At 37.6% G+C, this 22996-nt stretch overlaps 1 protein-coding gene across 1 annotated transcript in view; it reads right to left on the reverse strand.

The window, feature by feature from the left end:
* Positions 1-22095, reverse strand: part of CNBD1 (cyclic nucleotide binding domain containing 1) — a 502062-nt gene extending 479967 nt beyond the window's left edge. The window contains 1 exon segment of the mRNA XM_062189512.1: positions 22008-22095. Coding sequence (XP_062045496.1) covers positions 22008-22095 — 88 coding nt within the window.
* Positions 22096-22996: the final 901 nt, after the last annotated feature.

Genomic DNA, 22996 nt, shown 5'->3' on the forward strand with positions numbered 1-22996 from the left:
ATGAATATCCTTTCAATGTGATGGAAAAGAAGACAGAGTTGCATACAAGCATCTTTGTAGGGATGAACACTCACATTACAGGCCCTCAGGTTACTCCAGAAAAACTAGTGCTATTAGAAATGTCGTGAGGCAGAAAGCAATAATAAATACTAACTTATTCATATTATTCCATTGCTTAGTGAAAAGTTATTGAGAAAATCAGTAGCTTAATATACTTCTCAAATTTTTAAAAATCCGTGTGTTGACCTTATTCTAGTTATGAGTCACTGGAATTTGACAGATTCAAATGTATCTATTTTAGATTCTGATTCCTCAGTAGTAAAATTGGCCTCTTTACAAAGCTTGTGTGTCCTAAAAATCAGCAATAATGAAAATTACTTTCTGAACATGAAGTTGAAATAGAAATTTAAGCAGAACATTGATTGCTATCCACATAAACTGTACCATTTAATAAACTTGAAAGTACCGATCACATGACTTAGATATTTTTATCCATATTATTTAGTTGAGCATTGAAAAACAAAACATTTTCTATGTGGGGTAGCATCATATGGAATAACATATCTTAAATTAACTAAGTTATAACTTGGATATATTAAAATATTTTAGTATACTAAGATTCAAAAACTCATATAAAATTGTAAGCTTAATTGTGTACTTTTCTAAATAGATGAGGTGGGAAGGGCCTTCCATAAAATACTCATTTCACTTGTTTTGCCAATGCAGTTCAGGAATAGGGTTAATAGTATCTTTGGTGGATGATATGGACAAGAAAGGGAGATGTGGTCGTCGAGATTTGGGAAAAGGTGATGACTGGAGGAATTCTGACCTTAAGGAACCTAGGAACCCATCCATGTGGAAATGGATAGAGAAAATGTGGTGTTTACATACAATCGAATAATACTCAGCCTGTAGGTACAGAATCCTATCATTTGCAATAAAATGGGTGAAACTGCAGGACATTAATAAATAAGTCAGGACATTAAAGTAAGTCCGACACAGAGATACAGCATGTTCTCTCTCCAATGGGGAAGCAGAAAAACCGTTATGTGAGTGTGGAACATGGTTATTGGAGAGTAGGAAGCTGGGGTTGTAAAGGGGGGTTTGTAGATTTGTACCCAAACACACTCAGACAGAAGAAATGTGACCCGGCGCTCCACAGCATAATGGGGTGACTATAGTTCACAATAACATTTTACATATTTTATGAAGAACAATAAGAGAGGAGCTTGAAGTTTCCAAACATAAATAAATGATGAGATGGGAAAACTAATTACCCTGACTTGACCAGTGTATATTGTACACATGTGTTGAAATGTTATCCTGAACTCTTTAGATATGAACAATTATAACATATTGATCAAAAATAAAAACGCTTTAAAAATATGTCTTTCATCTTGCAGTTAAAGTAGCTTACAAAAGAATCACAAACCAGATCAAAAGACTAGGAATTGCTACTAAAGAATAGAAAAATTAAAATACTACTTTGCTTTTTATCTAAACTCAAGTTGCCAGAGAAAAACTCCAGCAATTTAGGCCAAAGCTTCCTGCTGGGCTTGGAGCAGCTAAGTGACTCAAAAACAGAATAGACCAGATAGCACTTGCAGGCTAGTAGCATACTTTAATTCATCAAAAAGTTCCTTATTCAGTGATCCTCAGTTCTGAGAGGTATTTGTCACGAGGATTTTATGTGAAAGGTGTTCAGCAACACCAGGGACCTTGTCTTTGAAAGCAGATTCATTAAAAAGAAAATAGCAAAAGGTTTTAACATGAAATTGTAACTTTGTAAAACCAGAGCTTGAGTTTTTCTAGTGATTAAATTTAATGCAGGCAGAAAGCAGAAAGAGTTTCAAAGAGTACCGAGTTTACATTTGTTTTCCAGTCTTGTTTTTCCCTCATGAATATGTCTTAGCCAGCTTCCATAAAAGCAGAGGGGGCTTAACCCTAAAATGGGATTAAAATCAAGGGTTTTGACCCAAGTAAGTGTGAAAGAAGATTAGAAACCGCTTTGAAAGAATAGCTACACAGTTAATCCTCAACTACAGAACACTTTGCAATTAAAAAGCCAGTTATGTTCACCAATATAAGGCCTACTGTATGATTTTCTTGCTATTTTTATTTAATTTTTGAAATATATTTTAATTGACATTATAGTTAAAGGCTTAATGTCCCAGCAAATAAAGAGTAAAATGACCGCAGTTCAGTGGGAATATAAGCAAGGACTAATAAAAATAATCAAATGAAATACATACCTGTTTCACTCATATACAGTAAATTTTGAGTCACAGCTCATTAATATTATAGTAGCATATAATCCTTTTTTTATTTTTTTATTTTTTTTATTTTTGACAGGCAGAGTGGACAGTGAGAGAGACAGAGCGAAAGGTCTTCCTTTGCCGTTGGTTCACCCTCCAATGGCCGCTGCGGCCGGCACACCGCACTGATCCAAAGGCAGGAGCCAGGTGCTTCTCCTGGTCTCCCATGCAGGTGCAGGGCCCAAGGACTTGGGCCATCCTCCACTGCACTCCCTGGCCACAGCAGAGAGCTGGCCTGGAAGAGGGGCAACCGGGACAGGATCCGGCGCCCTGACCAGGACTAGAACCCGGTGTGCCGGCGCCGCATAGCGGAGGATTAACCTATTGAGCCGCGGCGCCAGCCAGTAGCATATAATTCTTAATTTGACAAAGATTTAAGATGAAGTTTGATGAAATACCATATTTGCAAGAAAACTGACATACACAAACATTTCTTCTTTTTTTAATTTCAGCTCTCCTACGTATAAGGAGAACATGCAGTACTTTTCTCGCTGTAGTCAGCGGTTTCCCTCCCACTGTATATAATTGAAATGGAAAAATAAAATCCCAACGTTTTACCTGAGTGGTACATTGATGGTACTTTTTATGTGTTAATACTTATTCAATATAGATATACTTTCATTTTTGTGCAGAATGGTGAATTAAGTATGCCTGTGATGGTATAGCTTTCATGAGTATTAAATATACCTAAATCATTTTTACCAAAAGCCTTCCATTAAGAAGTGAATAAATCTCTCTTGCAAAAAGCAAGAATAAGCAATGAAAAAAATGAAACCTTAGATATATTGTCAATGCCCAGCCACTGTTTACTAGGAGGCAAGACTTACCTGCAGGCATAGGAGGCAAGGTGAATAGATGGCACCTCCATAGAGAACATGACACAGTGACCCGGTGGACGTGTCAGAGCATGGGGAGCTGCAAACCCTCTTCAAAGAACTTTCAGTGTAAACTCTAATAATTAACCAACAATCAATGGAATCTGACTTAACACAGTTTTCAGAGCACAGTTCAGCAGCATTAGCAACAAATTTTTGTTGTGAGAACAGCTGTCCTTATACTATAATAGAAAGGTAAATGCCAACATAGGTCTGAAGTACTGACAAGAAGCTGGACAGAAGAAAAGGATCCAACAGGGATCATAAGGATGACTGTTTATTCCTGTACCTTTAATTAAATAAGTAATATAATTCTTAGAAGAAGGAATGTTTTTAAATAAGTCTAAATTGTGCAATAAGAGATCAATAAGAATGCTCTCTCATTTCTCTTCAGCTGATTTCATTGTTTTCTAAAATCTCAAAGTTAATTCTCCTTTAAATAATATTGAATAAACATAAGGCACCTGAAAAACTGCAACTAAGTAAACCATCAAAAGGTGAAAACCTGCTACAAATAAATGTTGACAAAATACTAGGGACAGTTATCCAGGGAGCATTCATATTGTTCTTGTTTCTTGTTTCAGTGCCTTGAGGTGCTAAAATAAATGGTTTTCATTAGCTGAGAAGAGAGGGAAAAAGAGGATTAGAAGAAGGAAAGGTAGGGAAGGAGAAGAGAGACAGGAGAGGAGAGGAGAGGAGAGGAGAGGAGAGGAGAGGAGAGAATTTTTTTTTTTCTGTTTTTGGTTTGTTTTTTCTTTTTCTTTTTTTTTTTTAAATTTTTTATTTTTTTGACAGGCAGAGTGGATAGTGAGAGAGAGAGACAGAGAGAAAGGTCTTCCTTTTTGCCATTGGTTCACCCTCCAATGGCCGCTGCGGCCAGCGCATTGTGCTGATCCGAAGGCAGGAGCCAGGTGCTTCTCCTGGTCTCCCATGCGGGTGCAGGGCCCAAGGACCTGGGCCATCCTCCACTGCCTTCCCGGGCCATAGCAGAGAGCTGGCCTGGAAGAGGGGCAACCGGGATAGAATCTGGTGCCCCAACCGGGACTAGAACCTGGTGTGCCAGCGCTGCAAGGCGGAGGATTAGCCTGTTAAGCCACGGCACCAGCCCTGTTTTTTCTTTTTCTAAGAGAGGGGTGTCTTACAAAAATTGTCAAAATAACTCCTCTTTTTAAATAATTTCTTATTTATATAAGGTGTACAAATTTTGTATATTTCATATATACAGATTTAGGAGCATACTGATACTTCCCACCTACCCTCCCTCCCACCTATGCTTCCACCCTCCCTCCTCCTTCCTTTCTTGTTCTTTCTTTTGATTTTTACCATGATGCACTTTCAACTCTCCAATAAGTAAAGCATTCAACAAATAGTAAGAAGGAAAAAAAACCAAAAAACAAAAAATAGTATTCCTCAATATATAGACAAGGGTGGCAAACAAAAATCAAATCTCAAAATGTCAATTTTGCTCATACACATTATATTTTTTGTGCTCTATGAGTTACCACAAGTCAGAGAAAATATATGGTATTTGTTTTGGAGGACTGGCTTTCCCTATGTATAATGGTTTCCAATTGCATCCGTTTGTTGCAAAAGATAGGATTTTATTCTTTTTTACAGCTGTATAGTATTCCATAGTGTGTGTGTGTGTGTGTGTGTATATATATATATATATAAAATTTATCCAGTCATCAGTTGATGAACATCTGGGCTAATTCCATATCTTGGCTTTGTGAATTGAACTGCAATAAACATGGGAATACAGATTACTTTCATATGCTGATTTTATTTCATTTGGGTAAATTCTCAGGATGGGATGTCTGGATCATATGGCAGGTTTATAATGAGATTTCTGAGGAATCTCTTTGCTGTCTTCCAAATAACTTCTCTTTATGGTCAATATTTTTTGGAAAAGTAATTGACATTATTGTTTTTGCTCAACTCAAAGTTGCTTCTCTACCCACTAAAATATATATTCTGCCTTCATTTATAAAACTGCTTTCATTACCAGAGACCTTCAAGATTCTAGTTCAATAATCTCTTTTTCAGTCTTCATCTTACTACCTTACCATGTTATCACCAGTGACATTTGACATAGGTGAAACTTGTTCCCACTGGACTTCCATGACACCATCTTATCTCTTGCCTTCTCCATATTAGAATGCTCTACTAACTCCCATTTTCTTTCCTTAGGCATTGGTGTCCTAGAATTTATTCTCAATACCTCTATATCCTCGATTTAGATCCTCTTGCTTCATGATTTCATCTGCGCCCACGTCTTCAGCTATCAATAGCCACTTAAAATTTTCAAATCTAATTCCCCAGCCAAACGTCTAATCTGCACTTCACTTTCAATGTCACCTGGGAAAATCAAATTCATGGTAACCAAAATTTCATTTCAAATTTCTCCTAAGGTGGGCATTTGACATAGCAATTAAGATGCTACCTGGGATGCTTGCGTCCATTATTGGAGTTCCTGAATTTGCATCTCATCTCTTCTCCTAATTCCAGCTTCCTGCTAATGCATATCCAGGGAGACAACCAGTAAAATGGTCCTTGTACTTGGATCCTTGCCACCATATAAGACACTCAGACAGGTTTGTATTCCTGGCTTCAGATATGCCCTGCTGATCTGTTGGGATGTTTGGGGAGTGAACCTTCAGATGGAAGACATTCTCTCTTTTTCTCCCTCTCTCTCTCTCTCATTTCTGTCTGCCACTCTTTCAAATAAATGGAAATAAGTAAATCTTTAAAACCCCCCCCTATTTTTTTTTCCTCAAAATCCTGATCCTCTCCTGATTTCTCTATTTCAGCTAAGAAAAATACCATTTTTCATGATTCTATCATCTCTCTGGGAATCATAGTCTACCCTTTCATGTTTGGGATCAATGTGTTATGAAGACTACCAATGTTACTTCCTTTTAAATACATCCTAAACATCTTGCAAATATCTCCTTTGCAATCCTAAGGACCATGTGTTGTGCACCCTGTGAAGGAATACCACACATATTCATGTGACATGTCAGGGTCTGTTCAAGATCATCTTTGAGTCTCAACTGTACTACTCCAATAACTTCCTAACTATTCTCCCTGGCTCCAAGCTCCTTCCTCTTTAATCCATTCTCTTCTTGTAACTATCCCAGTATTTTCTAAAATCTAATGTGGTTGCATACTCTTCTTTGAAACTTTTCTAATCCTCTACAAGTCAAAGTGTAGAGTCTTTGCGTGGAATATCATATCTTTTATAATCATACCCAAATTAACTTCTATGGCCTCGTTGATTATCACCACCTCTGTTCCTTCTTTATTACCTCCATTTTTCAACAGCACATGTTCTGAATGCTCCACAAACATACTTCGACCTTTAAATATAATATTCTCTTTGGTTAATTTCTCAACTTAGAAAACTCCACCATCCTTTTAGATTCGCCCAGAAGTTAAGCTATCGGTGACACTTTATGAAACCCCACTTTCCTAGAAAAGAGACTTTGGATTTTCCATTGCGCTTTTATAGTGTTACAAAAAATAGTCGCACTAGAGCAAGAAACATCTTTCCTCATGACTGTTTCACTTACACCTATGTTTCTCCAATCTATTATAACCCTCTGAGGACCAAGTAATTTCCTACCTATCTATGAAAACCTGGAACTTAACACAATGCTTGGATCTAAATAAATAAATAAGAAGAAAGTGACTTTAATTTATCAGGGTCAGTTAAATTCAGTAAAACTCAAAGATAAATAATGATGGCTTGAAAATGAAAATAAAATTGTTTAAAGGAATACATATTATACTCTAAAAAGATCCTGCTCCTTGAAGATCATCATACTTTAATCATTTAATCTTCTTTGTAGATAAAAGTCATGTCAATACCATTTTTTTGCCATTAAAAACCTACTCATAATGAAAAAGAGCTCATTAAATAACTTAAGATAATATAAGGAGTAACTAAGAGAGGACAGAGAAAAGCCTATGTCTTCAGTAAAAACTGAAATTAACCACATTTTTAGCTATAAATTCTGAAGACTATTGGCCAATCAAGGAAAAAGCAATTAACTATGAAAGAGATACAAGAGAATATGCATCATTCTGTTAACAGGCAGAGCTCCCCCAAAAGAGTGTGGTATAGCCCTGAAGGCTACAACCAATGAAATCTTCCTTAGAATGGGAAGTTCTTGAGACATGCACATACATGAAAGGATCCCTGGAATTGACAATATTCAGGGATGCAGGGTTGAGCAAGAATTCTACATTTTGTTCATATTTTTAGGAATCAAGTCATTCTTGGTATAAGATGGAGAATAATGTTAGTAGCAATCAACATAGGAACAGCTGATCTCAGTCACTAAAGAGAAATGGAGACAAAATAACTATTGCAAAACCTTTGGGATATAAATGATGACAGCACTTATCAGGGGCATGTTAGTTAAGAAAGAATACAGAGAAGAGTTGATGAGAAAATAACCAAAATTAACACATGAGAATATTCAGGGTTGGGCATTTGACACAACTATTGAGACACTATTTGAAGTGTCTTACATCCAATATTGCATTGCTTGGGTTCAGGTCCTGGATTCACTTCTGATTCCAGCTTGGTGCTACCCTTTGGCCACCACCCTGGGTGGCCAAACCAGATGATGGCTCAAGTACCCTATGTGTGTCTGACACTTCCAGACTGAGTTCCCAATTCCTCTCATTGGCTTGGCTCAATCCTACTGTTGGAGCTTCTTGGGAGTGAATCAGCAAACGGGAGATTTCTCTCTCTCTCTAAAGATAGATAGATAGATAGATAGATAGATAGATATCTGTCTTTCAAATAACTAAATAAATAATTTTTCTGGGACTGGTGCTGTGGCAGAGTAGGCTAAGCCTCCCCTTGTGGTGCTGGCATCCCATATGGATGCTGGTTCATGCCCCAGCTGCTCCTCTTCTGATCCAGGTATCTGCTTATGGCCTGGGAAAGCAGAGGAAGATGGCACAAGTCTTGGAACCCTGCACCCATGTGAGAGACCTGGAAGAAGCTCCTGGATCCTGGCTGTGGATCAGCTCAGCTCTGGCCATCGCGGCCATTTGGGGAGTGAACCAGTGGATGGAAGACATGTCTGTCTCTCCCTCTGTCTGTAACTCTGCCTCTCAAATAAATAAAATACTTAAAAATCACTATTTCTAATATAGTTATTTAATTCGAGAACAAAATCTTCACAGTTTGGAAACCCAATAGACTACTCAATGGAATGGTTGATTACAAAAGTAACTACAGGTGCAGGCATGGTAGCACAGCAGATTAAGCCACTTCCTGTGATGCCAGCATCCCATATAAGTACTTGTTTGAATTCCAGCCACTCATTTCCAATCCAACTCCCTGCTAATGTACCCAGGAAAGCAGCAGAGGGCCTAACTACTTGGGCCCCTACCACCCATGTGGGAGACCTGGATTCAGTGCCTACCTCCTGGCTTTGGTTTGACCTAACTCCAGTTATTGTGGCCATTTGGAGAGTGAACCAGTAAATGGAATGTCTTATTCTCTATAACTCTGCCTTTCAAATAAATAAATGTTTTTAAAAAGTAACTACATGTTTGAATGTTTGTCCCTTTTCCAAACAAGTGAGTCTTAATGACACTGGGTAGTAGAAGAGGGTAGGCATCTAGCCATCTATACCAGCTGTAGATAGGGGTGAAATGGAGGGTACCAAAGCAGCCATGGGCATGTGTAGGGGGCATCTTCATGAGGGCTGAACCTGTGAGGAGTCTCAGAGGCCAAATGGGATGTGCAGGGTAATCCCGTGAGGAAGGAGCAGGAAGCGGAGACCCAATGCTGAGTGCCAGGGTGAGAATTGGGTGGCCTTAAACACAGAAAATAGACTAAATACAGGGAAACCAACCAAAAGTGTTATCTAATATCAATAAGAGAAAAGTGTATCATTACACAGAAGGGAGTCACACATACAGAGAGAAGACATGAGTGAGCCCTAACAGGTTGCACTGGAATTGGAAAAATTGGCGTAAACTCACACTTAAATATAAATTGATACACAAAAAGATAAATAAATTTGCATTCTCCCAGATGTAGCCACCAAGAGGACCAGGGAGTAGTGCCTCCCTAAGGCCAATAAGCACATTTAGCACCCAGGTGTTGATTTCTAAATGCAATTCTGCATGAAAGTGAATCAGGACTTACTGGAACACTGGCTGGGTCCTTAGAGGAAACAGAGGAAGTACAAAATAAACTGTAAAATGGTGTGCCTGAACACAAGGAAGTGCTCTAAGCAGCATAAAGAGGCTCCCAGTAGCAAAATTGTGAGTAACTTTAATGTCAAGATACATAAAGATAACTCAGTGAGACCTTTGCATAGGCGTATGCATTTGGTCTAGTGGTTAAGCATACCACCTCTCATGCTAGAGTGTGTGAATTAATGTCCTAGCTTTGTTCCCAATTCCAGCTTCCTGCTAATGTGTGCTCTAGGAGTTAACAGATGATGGTTCAAGTACTCAAGTCCCTGCCACCCATGTGGGAGACTTGGATTTTGTCCCCAGCTCCCAGTTTCAGCCCTGCCTAGTGCTAGAATTTGGGAATTGAACCAGTGGATGATGAGTTATTCCTCTCCCCCCACTTCCATCCTTCCCTTCCCCCCCCTTCTCTCTCTGATTCTCCATTCTCTGTCTCTCAAATAAAACTTTGAATGAAATAGAAAACACTGAGTTTTTGTATTTATTTACTTACCATTTCATGAGAAATGGGATATTTATAAACTTTCAGAATTTATCTTCATAAAAACATTCATTAGAGAAGGGAAGGGTAAATTTGTAGCAGAGAAACTCCATTTATCACACTAACAAAGAGACCAGAGTGAATAGTTCCAATAGTGGGACAAAGTGGAATCAGGTGCCACCTATATCTGCCAGAGATATACACCTTAAATCTAATCATTAAGAAATATCAGACAAACCAAATTGAAGGATAGTCTCCAAAATAACTGGTTTGTAATCTCCCAGTTTCAAGGTCATAAAAGTCAAGGAAAACTGAGAAACTATTCCAAACTGAAGAGAACTTAAGAGACAAGACAGCAAAATGCAACACAAGATTTGGAACTGGATTCTTTTACTAGAAATGTTTGCAACAACTGGCCAAATTTGAAAGAAGTCTGTTACAGAGTTCCAGTAAAGTATCAGTGTTAATTTCCTGATTTTGATGGTTGTATTGTGATTATAGATGAGAATGTTTTTAATAAATACACACCAAAATATTTTGAAATGACAGATCATCAAATGACTCTAGAAAACTAAGCTTCCTTATACTGAGTTTCCAACATCTGTAAGATTGTAATTGTTTCAAAGTTTTAAATACTTTAAAAAGTTCATTTTCTTTCTTATTCACTGCTGTAGTTAGAAAATATGACAATCACTCATATTAGGAAGAAAAAAAATTATCCAGGGATAAATCCCATTTGGTGGCATAAAAGGACTCTCACATAAATTCTAATTAGGAATGCTGGATAGTATAGATATTGGTTCTTGAGTAGGAAGGTTTAATATAAAAATTGTAAATGATCCATAAATTTATTCTTCAATCTAACATACTTAAATTAAAATATCAAGATGCTTATTGAAAAAGTCTAAATATGTCTCATCTTCACATAGAAAAACAAACATGGGAGAAAAGCCAGCGAAAGTCCTTGCAAAAGAAGTAATCGATAGAGGTTCATCTTACCAGATATTGATATAGAGTGCTTCAACAACTATAATAATTTAACATTGGTACATGAATAGGCAAGAGATAAGCAGAGAAAGTAAATAATAGATCCCAAAACAGATCGATAGTGCATTTGAAACTTTTGCATGAAATAACTGGCGTTTCTTATTAGTAGGAATAAGATTACTCAACAAATGGTATTAAAACGGTTGGTCATAAGAACACTTTTTAATTGTAGCTCTACATCACTATTCTACAGATGCATCACATATTTAACAAGCTTAATATTTTAAAGAAACAAAACTGTACACATAAGAAAATCATCTGGGAATCACTTTTAAAAGTTGGTATGGAGTGTGTGACCTGAATCTCTGCCTCATATGTTTTATACTTGTTGGTAGAAAGAAACTAAAAACATTTTATATGGTTGTGCTTAAGTTTACTGGTTAAAAAAACTACACCATGTTAGATATTTAAGAGGTGTTTTCAAATACATGATTCTTAAAATTTATAGAAGGCATTGCACCTTCTGGTAAATGTTTTCTTAAGTTGTTATCTAATGGTTGAAACGGTTTGCTAAGTATTCATGTAATATTGCTATTGTCAGCAAGCGATCTAGGACTTGCTCCCTCATTTCTCTATTCTAAGCCCAACTTGTTCTTTCATTTCTCTATTCTCCTCAAGGTAGGAAACTAATTCTATTATAAAGGAATCTGTAGGACGCACAATTTAATCTTTAGACCTTATAAAAGAGATGGCTAACATTTTTCTGTAATAGCATAGCCAAAATAAGAGCTTAAATAATAATCTCATAGCTAGATTTACTTCGCCATCAGCAAAGTAAACAGTAAGTAGAAAAAACCTCCCTTTCAGACCAAAGGGAAAGAAAGTTTTAAAGTGAGAATATAATTTTCCTCATGGGCACTGTCTACCTTAGAAAAACTACTGGAGGATAAATTTCTAAGCAAGATCAATATAAACAGTATACAAAAACTATACATTCTAGATAATTATGTGACACAAAAATCATAATGAAAAAGGCAAATGCAAATTAATGAAAATATTTTTAAATACATGAAAAGGACTAATTTCTTTTGTACAGATTTTTTTTTCAAACAGAGAAACTCCATTGAATGGGCAAGGGACATAGATTGTTCACATAAATTCAAATGGTCACAAATATATGAAAAGATTCTTGACTTTACTCTTAAAGAAACATAAGGTGTTTGGCTTAGTGGTTAAGCCACCACTTGGGACCCAGGCAACCCATATAGGAGTGCTTGCATTTGAGACCTGGCATTCCACTTCTGACCCATCTTCCTGCTTAAGGCATAACCTAGGAAGTAGCAGGAAATGGCTCAAACACTTGGGTTAATGTTTGCAACCCATGTGGGAAACTAGGATGGAGTTCTTGGCTCCTGGCTTCAGCCTGTCCCAGCCCTGGTTGTTGAGGATATTTGCAGAATAAAATGGCAGATGAAAGATCTCTATTTTTAACTGTATCAGTCTTCTCTTTCAAATAAATAAAAGTAAATTAAAAATTTAATGAAAGAAACAAATTTAGGGATGGGCATTTGGCATAGCAGTGAAGATACTGCTTGGCCTGGCCATACCCCAAATGGTAGTGACAACTGAAGTCACAGCTCCTCTCCCAATTCTACCTTCCTATTAATTCCTACCCTAGGTGGCAGTATGTATGGATTAAGTAGTGGGTTTTTGCCACCCACATGGGAGATCTGGATTGAATTCCTGGCTCTTGGGTTCAGTCTGGCCTACTTCCCACTGTCATGGGTATTTGAGAAATGAACCAGCAAATCTCTCTCTCTCTTTCTCTCTCCCCTTCAAGTAAATAAGGTAAATTTTTAAAAATATATTTTTAAGGAAATGCAAATTCAAGTATCAATAAAAACTAATTTCAATTCATTCATTTGCCAAAATTTTACTTTATAATGCATGATATTAGTAAAAAAAAAAAATCTTGTGAAGTAGATTGCTGCTTATACTGTTAGTTTAACTAGAAATTAGAACAACTTCTTTGGAGTATAATCTGCCAATATTTACCATAGTTAAAATGCATGCATCCTTTGGCCTTGAAGTTTTATTAATCCAATTGTCTACCAATAAAAAAAAAAGTATGGACAGGATATTTATTCAATTTTGATAGAAAAATCAGAAAGAAGAAAACTTTGATTTTCTCAACAGGGTAGAGCATCGAGAGACTTTTACTGGAGGAAATTGATCCAAAGCACTGTTAGCCAAGTAATCAAGAACTGACGAGAAGAAAGGGGAACACGAAATAGCATCTGGAAAGCAGCTACCTCCACTATTTTTGCTGAAGAAGCAAAGGGCAGAGGTTGAACGACAAAAAGCAGTTTGGCCGGTGCCGTGGCTCAGTAGGCTAATCCTCCACCTGTGGCGCCGGCACCCAGGGTTCTAGTCCCAGTCAGGGCACCAGATTCTGTCCCACTTGCTCCTCTTCCAGTCCAGCTCTCTGCTGTGGCCAAGGAAGGCAGTGGAGGATGGCTCAGGTCCTTGGGCCCTGAACCTGCGTAAGAGACCAAGAGAAGCACCTGGCTCCTGGCTTCGGATCAGCGCGGTGAACTGGCCGCAGCACGCCAGCCGTAGCGGCCATTGGGGGGAGAACCAACAGAAAAGGAAGACCTTTCTCTCTGTCTCTCTCTCTCACTGTCCACTCTGCCTGTCAAAAAAAAAAAAAAAAAAAAAAAAAGCAGTTTGAAGGAATAAGCACTGCAAAGCCGGGACCCAACCTGCGGGGCAGAGCACCAGCTGCTGTCACTGAGTCTGGGCTAGAGCGCCGTGAAGCTGCTGCTGCAATGTTGAGAGAACAAATGGAATCCACAGCTACGAGTAGAACAAAGTTCTACCGCATGGATGAAAAAGACATATTTTGGAGACGCAGTCACAGGAAGGGAAAACAGAACGGAAACAGACAGCTAAAGAATACAGAGGCAGAGCAAAACAGTGACTGAGATGTGCCAGGGATCATCTGCCCCTGGGGATGCCGTCTGGACAGCTGCTTATGCATCAAACTGCCTTCACATGTGCCGAGACACATGAGAGACCACAGCTGCTGGTTTTAACACAACAGTGAGAGCCAATGGAGAAACACAGAAGGGGTGAGTTGCCCATGTCAAGGCTACCCAGTTACCAGCAGTACCACAAGGTCTCCTACTAGAGAGTGGGAAAGGGAATTAAGTCCAGGCTTTAAACTTGAAACTCAGCACCAAATCTATCAAGTGAAAGCTGGTGCTGGACAAGACCAAGACAAAATCATTTTATAGTCAATTAACTTTTAACAAAGATGTCAAGAACACACAGTAGGGAAAGGACAGTCTCTTCAGTACCTGATTATAGGGAAACCATATATCCATATGCAGAAGAATGAAATTGAATCCTACTCTCACAACGTACATAAAACACAACTCAAAATAGCTTAAAGACTTACATGTAAGACTTGAAATTATGAAGCTACTAGAAGAAAGCATAGGGAAAGTCTCCACGGCATTGTTCTTGGTGGCGATTTCTTGGATGTGACTGCAAAAGCACAGGTAACAAAAGTAAAACCAGGGGTTGGCGCTGTAGCATAGCAGCTAAAGCTGCCACCTGCAGTGCTGACATCCCATATGGGTGCCAGTTCAAGTCCTGGCTGCTCCACTTCCAATCCAGTTCTCTGCTGTGGCTTGGGAAAGCAGTAGAAGATGATCCAAGTGCTTGGGCCCTGCACCCCAGGGACACCCAGAGGATCTCCTGGCCCCTGGCTTCGGATCGGCCCAGTTGCAGCCATCTGGGGAGTGAGCCAGCAGATGGAAGACCTCTCTCTCATCAGCTTCTCTCTCTCTGTAACTCTGCCTTTCAAATAAATAAATCTTTAAAAAAAAAAAAGTAAACCCAGACAAATGAGAATTCATCAAACTAAATATTTCTGCTCAGCAAAAGGAATAATTATTTTTTTTATTTTTTATTTTTTTTATTTTTTTTAATTTGTTTTTTAATTTTTTGACAGGCAGAGTGGACAGTGAGAGAGAGACAGAGAGAAAGGTCTTCCTTTGCCATTGGTTCACCCTCCAATGGCCGCTGCGGTAGGTCAGTGCTGGAAAGGATTTGGAGAAAATGCAGCCTTACTATAATGTCAGTGGTAACATAAATTACTATGGCCAATATGGGAAACATTATGGAAGTTCTTTAAAAATTAAAAACTCAATGGCAACAGAACAAACAATCCAGTTAAGGAATGAGCTAAAGATATAAACAGGCATTTTTCAAAGGATGAAATTCAAATGGCCAACAAACAAATGAAAAGACGCTCAGGATCACTAGCCATCAGGGAAATGCAAACAGAAACCACAATGAGGTTTCACCACGCCCCAGATCGAAGGACTATCATCCAAAAATGGAAAAACAAATAATGCTGGTGAGAATATGGAGGAAAATTACCATAATACACTGTTGGTGGGAATGTAAATTACTACAAACATTATGGAAGACAGTATGGAGATCCCTTAGAAATCTGAAAAAAGATATACCATATGACTCAGCCATTCTACTCCTGGGGATTTACCCGAACAAAATGAAATCAGCATATGAAAAAGTTAACTGTACCTCCATGTTTATTGCAGCTTAAGTTACAATAGCTAAGATATGGAAACAACATAGATATCCATCAACTGATGACAGGATAGAAAAACTGTGGTATATATACAGGAAAGACCACTACTCAGCATAAAAAGAAATGAAATTCTTTTACAACAAAATGGATGCAACTGGAGACCATTATGCTTAGTGAAACAATCCAGTTCCAAAAAGACAAATATCATGTATTTCCTAATTAGTGGAAATTGACATAGAGATCACATACACACAAAAAGGAATATATATGAGTGAAACTGATGTCTTGTGATTTGATTATTGTTCATAGTCCTTGTTTATAGTCTTGAGGAACAGTGGTTTTTCAACTTACTTATGTTGAATTCTTTATTTTGTGGATGGTTAAACTCATGATTCTTAAGAAAACTGGAAGTATGTCATTGTAAAAATTAAAAGAAAAATAAGAAAAGGAGGAGGAGAGAGGGTGAGAATAAGAGAGGGAGGAAGACTATAGTGGGAAGTATCATGATCTTAAAATTGTATATATGAAACACATGAAATTTGTTCCTTTTATATAAATAAAAGAGTGTAAAAGGGGAAAAATATTCATCAAATAAGAATCATAATTCAAAGGTACATGTACATTTAAGGTATGTAGTGTGATGTTAAAAGTATTAATGGGGGAATATTTAAAAAGAGCTGAAGGAGCTCAGAGATGGAGAAGAGATTGTTTCATACAGGAGAGGTCAGAAGTGTATTTGGAAGATCAAAGTAGTTGAGAAGCACTTTGAAGAACTGGAATGATAGGGACAGATAGAGGAAAATAAAGGGGGATGCCAAAGACAGGAAACATTAGCCACGGGACAAGCGTGTGGTGAAGATTATGATGCTGTAATTCAAGGAAGAGTTTTTCCCTCGGCATGACGACTCTCCAGCTCTGTTTTTAAGTAACCAGTTAAGGTGCATAGGCAATTGTATTGCCAGGCAACCTTGCTTCTGATAACAATCATCTCTGATTAATGAATTGCATCTGGACTAGTAGATACTATATGTGACATGCAAATACCTGATGGAAACCAAAATATTTTAGCCCTTGTCATTGAGCGGTTGCTTGCAGGAAACCTATGAACAGTGCTTATGGAATTTTTAAAGGATATGTTGGCTTCTGATGCTTTTAATCTAGGACAATCAGCATCTGCCCAATGTGAACCAGGGCTACTACTTTGAGGGCTGAACACAGGGCTATGCCTAGGCAGCTGCAAGCACTTCTGCCACAGAAGGGAAAACTCTTGACACTGCCCTTCTGGGAAGCTGCAATTCTATGCAATATTCTTGTAAGCATGTGTGCCAAGTGTGACTATCTGACTATATGTAGGAAGTCACACATGCACCTGATCAAGGTTAGCACATAGAATTAAGGAATGTCAATCAAAATGGAGGGTTGTTTCAATGGAAGTGTAAGACTGAGGACAAGAGACTGATTTTATTCAAATAATGAAATATTTAAATACCAGGTTTTGAAAAAAAGATTATAATCTAAGTCTTAGTGAAGAGTAGGACCCTGAGAGTTTCAGAGCTACTATGATCTAATTCACGTTTTAATAATCCTATCAGCAGAGTAATCTGTTTCACTGTATGTCAGGAAGACCAAAGAGCATTCAGTAAAAGGTAATGGAGGATCCATCTATGTACCTGGAGTATTAGTAATATAGAACTAGTACTAGAGCTAGAGAATTTATTTCTGAGTCAGAGTGAGGAAATAAGAGACCAATTCCTGCAAATATGTCCAGGAAAGCAACAAATGATGTGCCAAGTACTTGGACTTCTTTTTTTTTTTTAATTTTATTTATTTATTTGAGAGGTAGAGTGACAGTGAGAGGGAGAGATAGAGAGAAACGTCTTCCATCTGCTGGTTCACTCCCCAACTGGCCATAACAGCTGGAGCTGCGCCAATCCGAAGTCAGGAGCCAGGTGCCTCTTCCTGGTCTCCCACAAGGGTGCAGGGGCCCAAGGATTTGGGCCGTCTTTTACTGCTTTCCCAGGCCATAGCAGAGAGCTGGATCAGAAGAGGAGCATCCAGGACTAGAACCGGAGCCCATATTGGATGCCAGGTGGAGGATTAACCTACTGCGCCACGACGCTGGCCCCAAGTACTTCGACTTCTACCATCAATGTGGGAGACCCCCGGTGAAGTTCGACTCCTGGCTTTAGCCTGGCCCAGCTCCAGCCTTTATGGTCATTTGGGAAGTAAACCTGTGGATGAAGGATCTCTTTCTCTGCCTCCTCATCACTCTGCCTTCCAAATAAATAAAATAAATATTAAAAAAAGTTCCCTTAACCTAATTTCTCTCAAAATTGTCTGACTCAAAGTACACTGGGATAATTATAACAATGATTAAAAAAAAAAATGTGTGCTATTTGTCTTTACTGCCAATACAGCCAAACTTCATCCTTTGGATTTAAATAAAAGTGACTTTTACAATGAAAAATAAAAGCTAAGAACATAATTTCCCAATACTTCTTTGCCTAATTTATATTATAGCATTTTCATAGGAACCATTATTGTTTATGTAAACACAGAGACACACACAAATATTCAACCATCTTTCCCCACCTTTAATTCTTTCTTGCAACTTCCACTCACATTCCTTAGTTTCCATAAGCTTGTTTCTTCATGCATTACACATTCTGCCTCCTTGTTTTTCTGCTGACTAGCCTCCTTTTTTCTTACTTGTACCCTTAGAGTTTGGATGCTTAAAACCTTAAAGTGGTACAATATTCAGTTTTCCAAATAAATACATATTTTGAAACTCCTTTAATCTCTAGCTACTAAAGAACTGAAAAGCTCTCAACTTACAGAAAATGCCCTTGAAGTCTTGGGAATGATGACACTGTCTTTTCAGGCTTTCAGCAAATGTACACTATAAAATGGGGGTGGGAAGAAAGCTAAGAAAAATATTCACTTGACAGTACTATCTTATTTCAAAACTCCTTGAAGTATCTCTGGTCTGCTGCTGAGTGCCTTTATTCCCTTCTAGATCTTCATATGGTGGAACAACTAAAATGCACCTACAAATATCCAGTGAACTTAAAACACTTTGATTACTGAGAAAGAGCAAAAATTCTTTCTCCCAGATCAGCCAGTAGTGAAGATGTAAACCACATTTTTACACGCCATCTTTCTCAGAAGCATAAGCCTGATAAGGATGAAGAAAATAGAGGTACAGCACTTGGGGCCACACAAAGTACACCATGCTCCACACAGATTCCACATTGCATTAACAATTTTTCATGTTTTTTTTTCCTTATGTCTCTTCAGAAAATCTAATCAATCAAATTATGAGCCAAGTATGTACTTAAACCACATGTTTTTTTCACTGAGGTTGTAAAATGTACAATTTTATACCTATAAGGTTTTATTTTTTTTAGATAGATAAATTCTTATCCAGGATAAAAAGTGACACGGCTCTTGCTTTTGAGAACACGCATTCCCTTCCCTGGGGTAGTAAGCTGTAGAGAGCCCTGAGGCACAATCCACAGAGATTTTAGGAGGAAATTTAGAAATTTAAAAGAAAGAAAGAAACTTATCAGCACTAAACTGTCAAACTTAATAACTTGAAACATTTGTGAAGATAAATTTCAGAGTCAAGGGACTTCGAAGATGTGTGCTACGTCACCTCCCTTACATCAAGAACATGTAAGTAGCCTAAATGGCAAAATGCAAGTAATGTATATACATCATTTAACTGACAGAATGGGCAATGAGTTCCAGAATGGCATGCAAGAAGGAAACAAGAGAGCAGTGTTTATTGGTGTTGCTTGTATGAGTATAGAGAGTTTATGTGCATGGATGATACTGTGAGGAACCTCTACTACTTGACAACTGTGTCACATCTATGCTTCATCATTTTGAACAATAAAATGTACCTTGTATTTGTTTTCAACTGCTTCTGTAACTAATTACTATAATCCTACTAGCTTAAAACAACTCAAATGTAGGAGGAGATCTTGAAAGTATTCACAGAAAAAACTATGCATGGATTTAAAAACCTTTTTGCACCAAAATAAACATCTTTTTTTTTTTCCATGAACTATTTGAAGTCTCCTTGTATTGTTCCACAGTTCTGGATATCAGAAGTCTGAAAAGAGGCTCACTGGGCTAAAATTGTTTTCAGCAGGACTTCATTTCTTCTGGAAGCTCTAGAAGGAAATTCATTTATTTGCTTTTTTGAGCTAGAGGCTGCTCAAGGCCTTGGCCTTTCCATAGCCTTTCCATCTTCAAAGTGGCCACATGAGTCTTCCTCACAGTTCATCCTTCTGATTGCCATGTTCCTGCTTCCTGCTTTCACTAATAAGGACATCCATCATTACAGTGGGCCTGGGATAACCCAGGATCAAGATCAGCTGATTAAGCTGTCTCAATTCTTGCCTTGTAGTTTAGGATATTTTCTGGTGTTATGGATTAAGACATGGACATGATCAGGGAACATTATTCTGCCTACCTCAGACCTCATAAACTTCCTGTTAGGAACCAATGAAACAACTAGCAGAGAGGAATTCAAATATTCCCAACACAAAGAAATTATAAATGTTTAAGGAGAAGAAAATGTAATCACTATGATTTGATCGTTACACATTGCATACATGTATTTAATTATCACACTCTACCCCATAAAATATATGATTGTTTGTGTCAAGTACAAATAAAATAAATGAAATAAAATAACATGAAATATACACTTGCTATAGAAAGCAACCAACAAACATTATTCACATATAAAATTCCATATAAAGATAGATATAAGTCACTAAATCTAACCAAACTAACAAAATCCAAAGTTAATAAGAATGTATATAATGGTCAGATGTTTTTAAAAATCTTTTGCATTTGATTCATTCCCATTTATAACTCTTTTGTAATTCAGGTTCAATCATTTTAAAGATTGAAAGCATCTACCCTCAGTGGCTTTCAGGGGGCCATTGTTTCAGCAGTGGCAGTTGAGTCTGCTCAGGGAAATTGTTGACTTGCTGGAGTTAGCACAAAGACACAATGATTCAGTAAGCAGCACACGTCTCTATAGAGAAGTCAGACATAGAACATCAAGTGGGAACCTCTAAAGAGAAAATTGGGAGCTCTACTGCTTTCCATTATGTTCTATTCTGTTCTGAGATCTAAATTGCTGCTGATTTTTCATCTTTTAATCACTTCACAGAAGTTAAGTGTCCTTGGGAGACACTACAGAGGGTAGCACATATCTCATCCCATTGATTCTAAATTAATTTGATCTTTTAACTTGCAGTTACTGAGCTTCCTGAGCAGCTAAAAAAAGTCATCGCTTTTTTTCTTTTTTCTTTTTCATAAATAAAATCTGACAGTAGAAGCTGTGATTTTTGGAAAAAGTATATTTAATACTTACCTCTACTTAAATAGAAATATAAAACTTTGACCACATACAAGAGTTTTTTTCATAATAATAAGAGCATATAAAGTAACATGTAGGAATTAATTTAGTTTAACATGAAAACTTTGTCTAATGCAATTCAAGACACAGTTATTCCCCTTCAAAGGCTATTACTTCTACCAAGATACCTTTTCCTCCCTTGAAACTATGAGCAATGATGTTAAAAAAGGTATCTGGAAAGCTAAGTTAATGCCCTCTGGAGGTAAAAGGACATACAGGCTAGCTCCTTCAAATAAATACCATGGATCTACTCAATGAATAATAAAATAAAAAAACTTGCTTTATTGACGTTGAAAGGTTCATAAGTATTATCTATAATATCTAAAAAATTTAATCTCATCTAACACTGGGACTATTACATATTATTAGCCACAAAGAATAGATTTATGTATTTATGGCTGTTACATTCAAGAAAATATTCTGGATTTAGACTATATAAAATAAGAAAATACTGACAATTGTATAAACCTTGAAAGATTTTGGAGTTGGAGTTTGGCACATTGGTAAAGATGTCACTTGGAATATCCACATCCCATATCCAAGTGCCTAGGTTTGAGTCCCAGCTCTATTTCAGATTCCAGCTTCTTGCTAATAATGTACACCCTAAGAGGCAGTAGGTGATAACTCAAGTAGTTAAGTCCTTGCCACTTACATGGATGACCCATATGGAGTTCTTGGCTCCTGACTTTGGCCTGATCCAGCCCATATGATGTAGGTATTTGGGGAGTGAACTAGCATATATATTATCTCTGTCTCACTTTTTCTTCTCCTCTGTCTCTCTGACATTCAAATGAATTAAATAAACAATAGTAAAACATTTTTTTCAAAATGTATGAATCCCTAAGGGTCCATAAAGACTCATGTGTTACAAAGAAGAATTATTTGAGGTCTATAGATTTGAAAGAGCTTCAAACGGACAGCCTAGGATTTACACATTTGGTCTCCCCACTCCACTACAATCAGTAAAGGCTCCCAATGACCCAACCAAAGCTCGAGTGCCTCCAGTCCCACCTGCTGAAAACAATGACCAAAGAATGAGACTCCCAAAGTATTCCCCACTTACTTGGTATACTGCGAAATGAGGGAGGAGGTACATTGTTAATAGCAATCATGTGAGACAAAATAGCTGCTGGAAGAGTGGACATAGGCATCTTGACGTTTTAAAGGCAGGTGATCAGAGGCTGCTAGGGAGGGAAATAATCACTCTTCTCTGGAAGCATCATAAAGCGGAATCTTCAAGGTACTCTCTGATAGGCTTAGTCCTATGGAATGATCTTGTTCAGAGTTCTGATACAGTGTTGGTACAGCGTTTCCAAGAGTGAAATCTAGATAGAAAAGAACTATATTCTAGTCCAATGTCATTTATGAGGGGGAATGTGTGAGCTACAGGGAGTAGTAGGAATGAAGAAGGCAATTGTAACCCACAAGGTAGATACAGAATCAACAACACTCGTAAGTGTAGTTTAGAAGAAAGAATTAATTCATTCCACTGGTCTTCCATAGTCCAGAGTCCTTTTCTTGTCTACCAAATGTTTACAATGGACATCACAGAATATTTTTGTAGCAGCAGCAACAGATATAGATCGATCTATCTATATCTATCTGCTATCTGATATAGAATATAAATACTGTGCTCCATAGCTACACACCCAGGGAAAATCATCCCTTTTTATTATCTTACTCCTCTATATACTTAACCACATTCTGCTGGAGTGTGGGATATGATCTTGGATAATTTTCTACTATGTCACAATAATCAAAGCTAGCTACAACAACTAGCATTTAGAATCCTAATTAGAACATCTTTTGAGTTTGTGTGTCATCAAGATCTTTAAAACATTTGCCTCATGGCATGACTGTAATGGGTTATAAAATAAAGGCTTTTTTGACATTTGAGCCATACTAGTAAAGTCTGAACCACTTATTGATCAATTTCATTTAGATAGCACTAACAACTACAATTGAAAATATTAGTTGTATTATAAAAGCAATAAATTTATCTTGCAAACAACCATTAGTTTGCATCTGTACAAAATAGCTTATTCCAACATA

The sequence above is a fragment of the Lepus europaeus genome, chromosome 4, assembly GCF_033115175.1.
Source record: "Lepus europaeus isolate LE1 chromosome 4, mLepTim1.pri, whole genome shotgun sequence".
NCBI classification, from domain to species: Eukaryota; Metazoa; Chordata; class Mammalia; order Lagomorpha; family Leporidae; genus Lepus; species Lepus europaeus.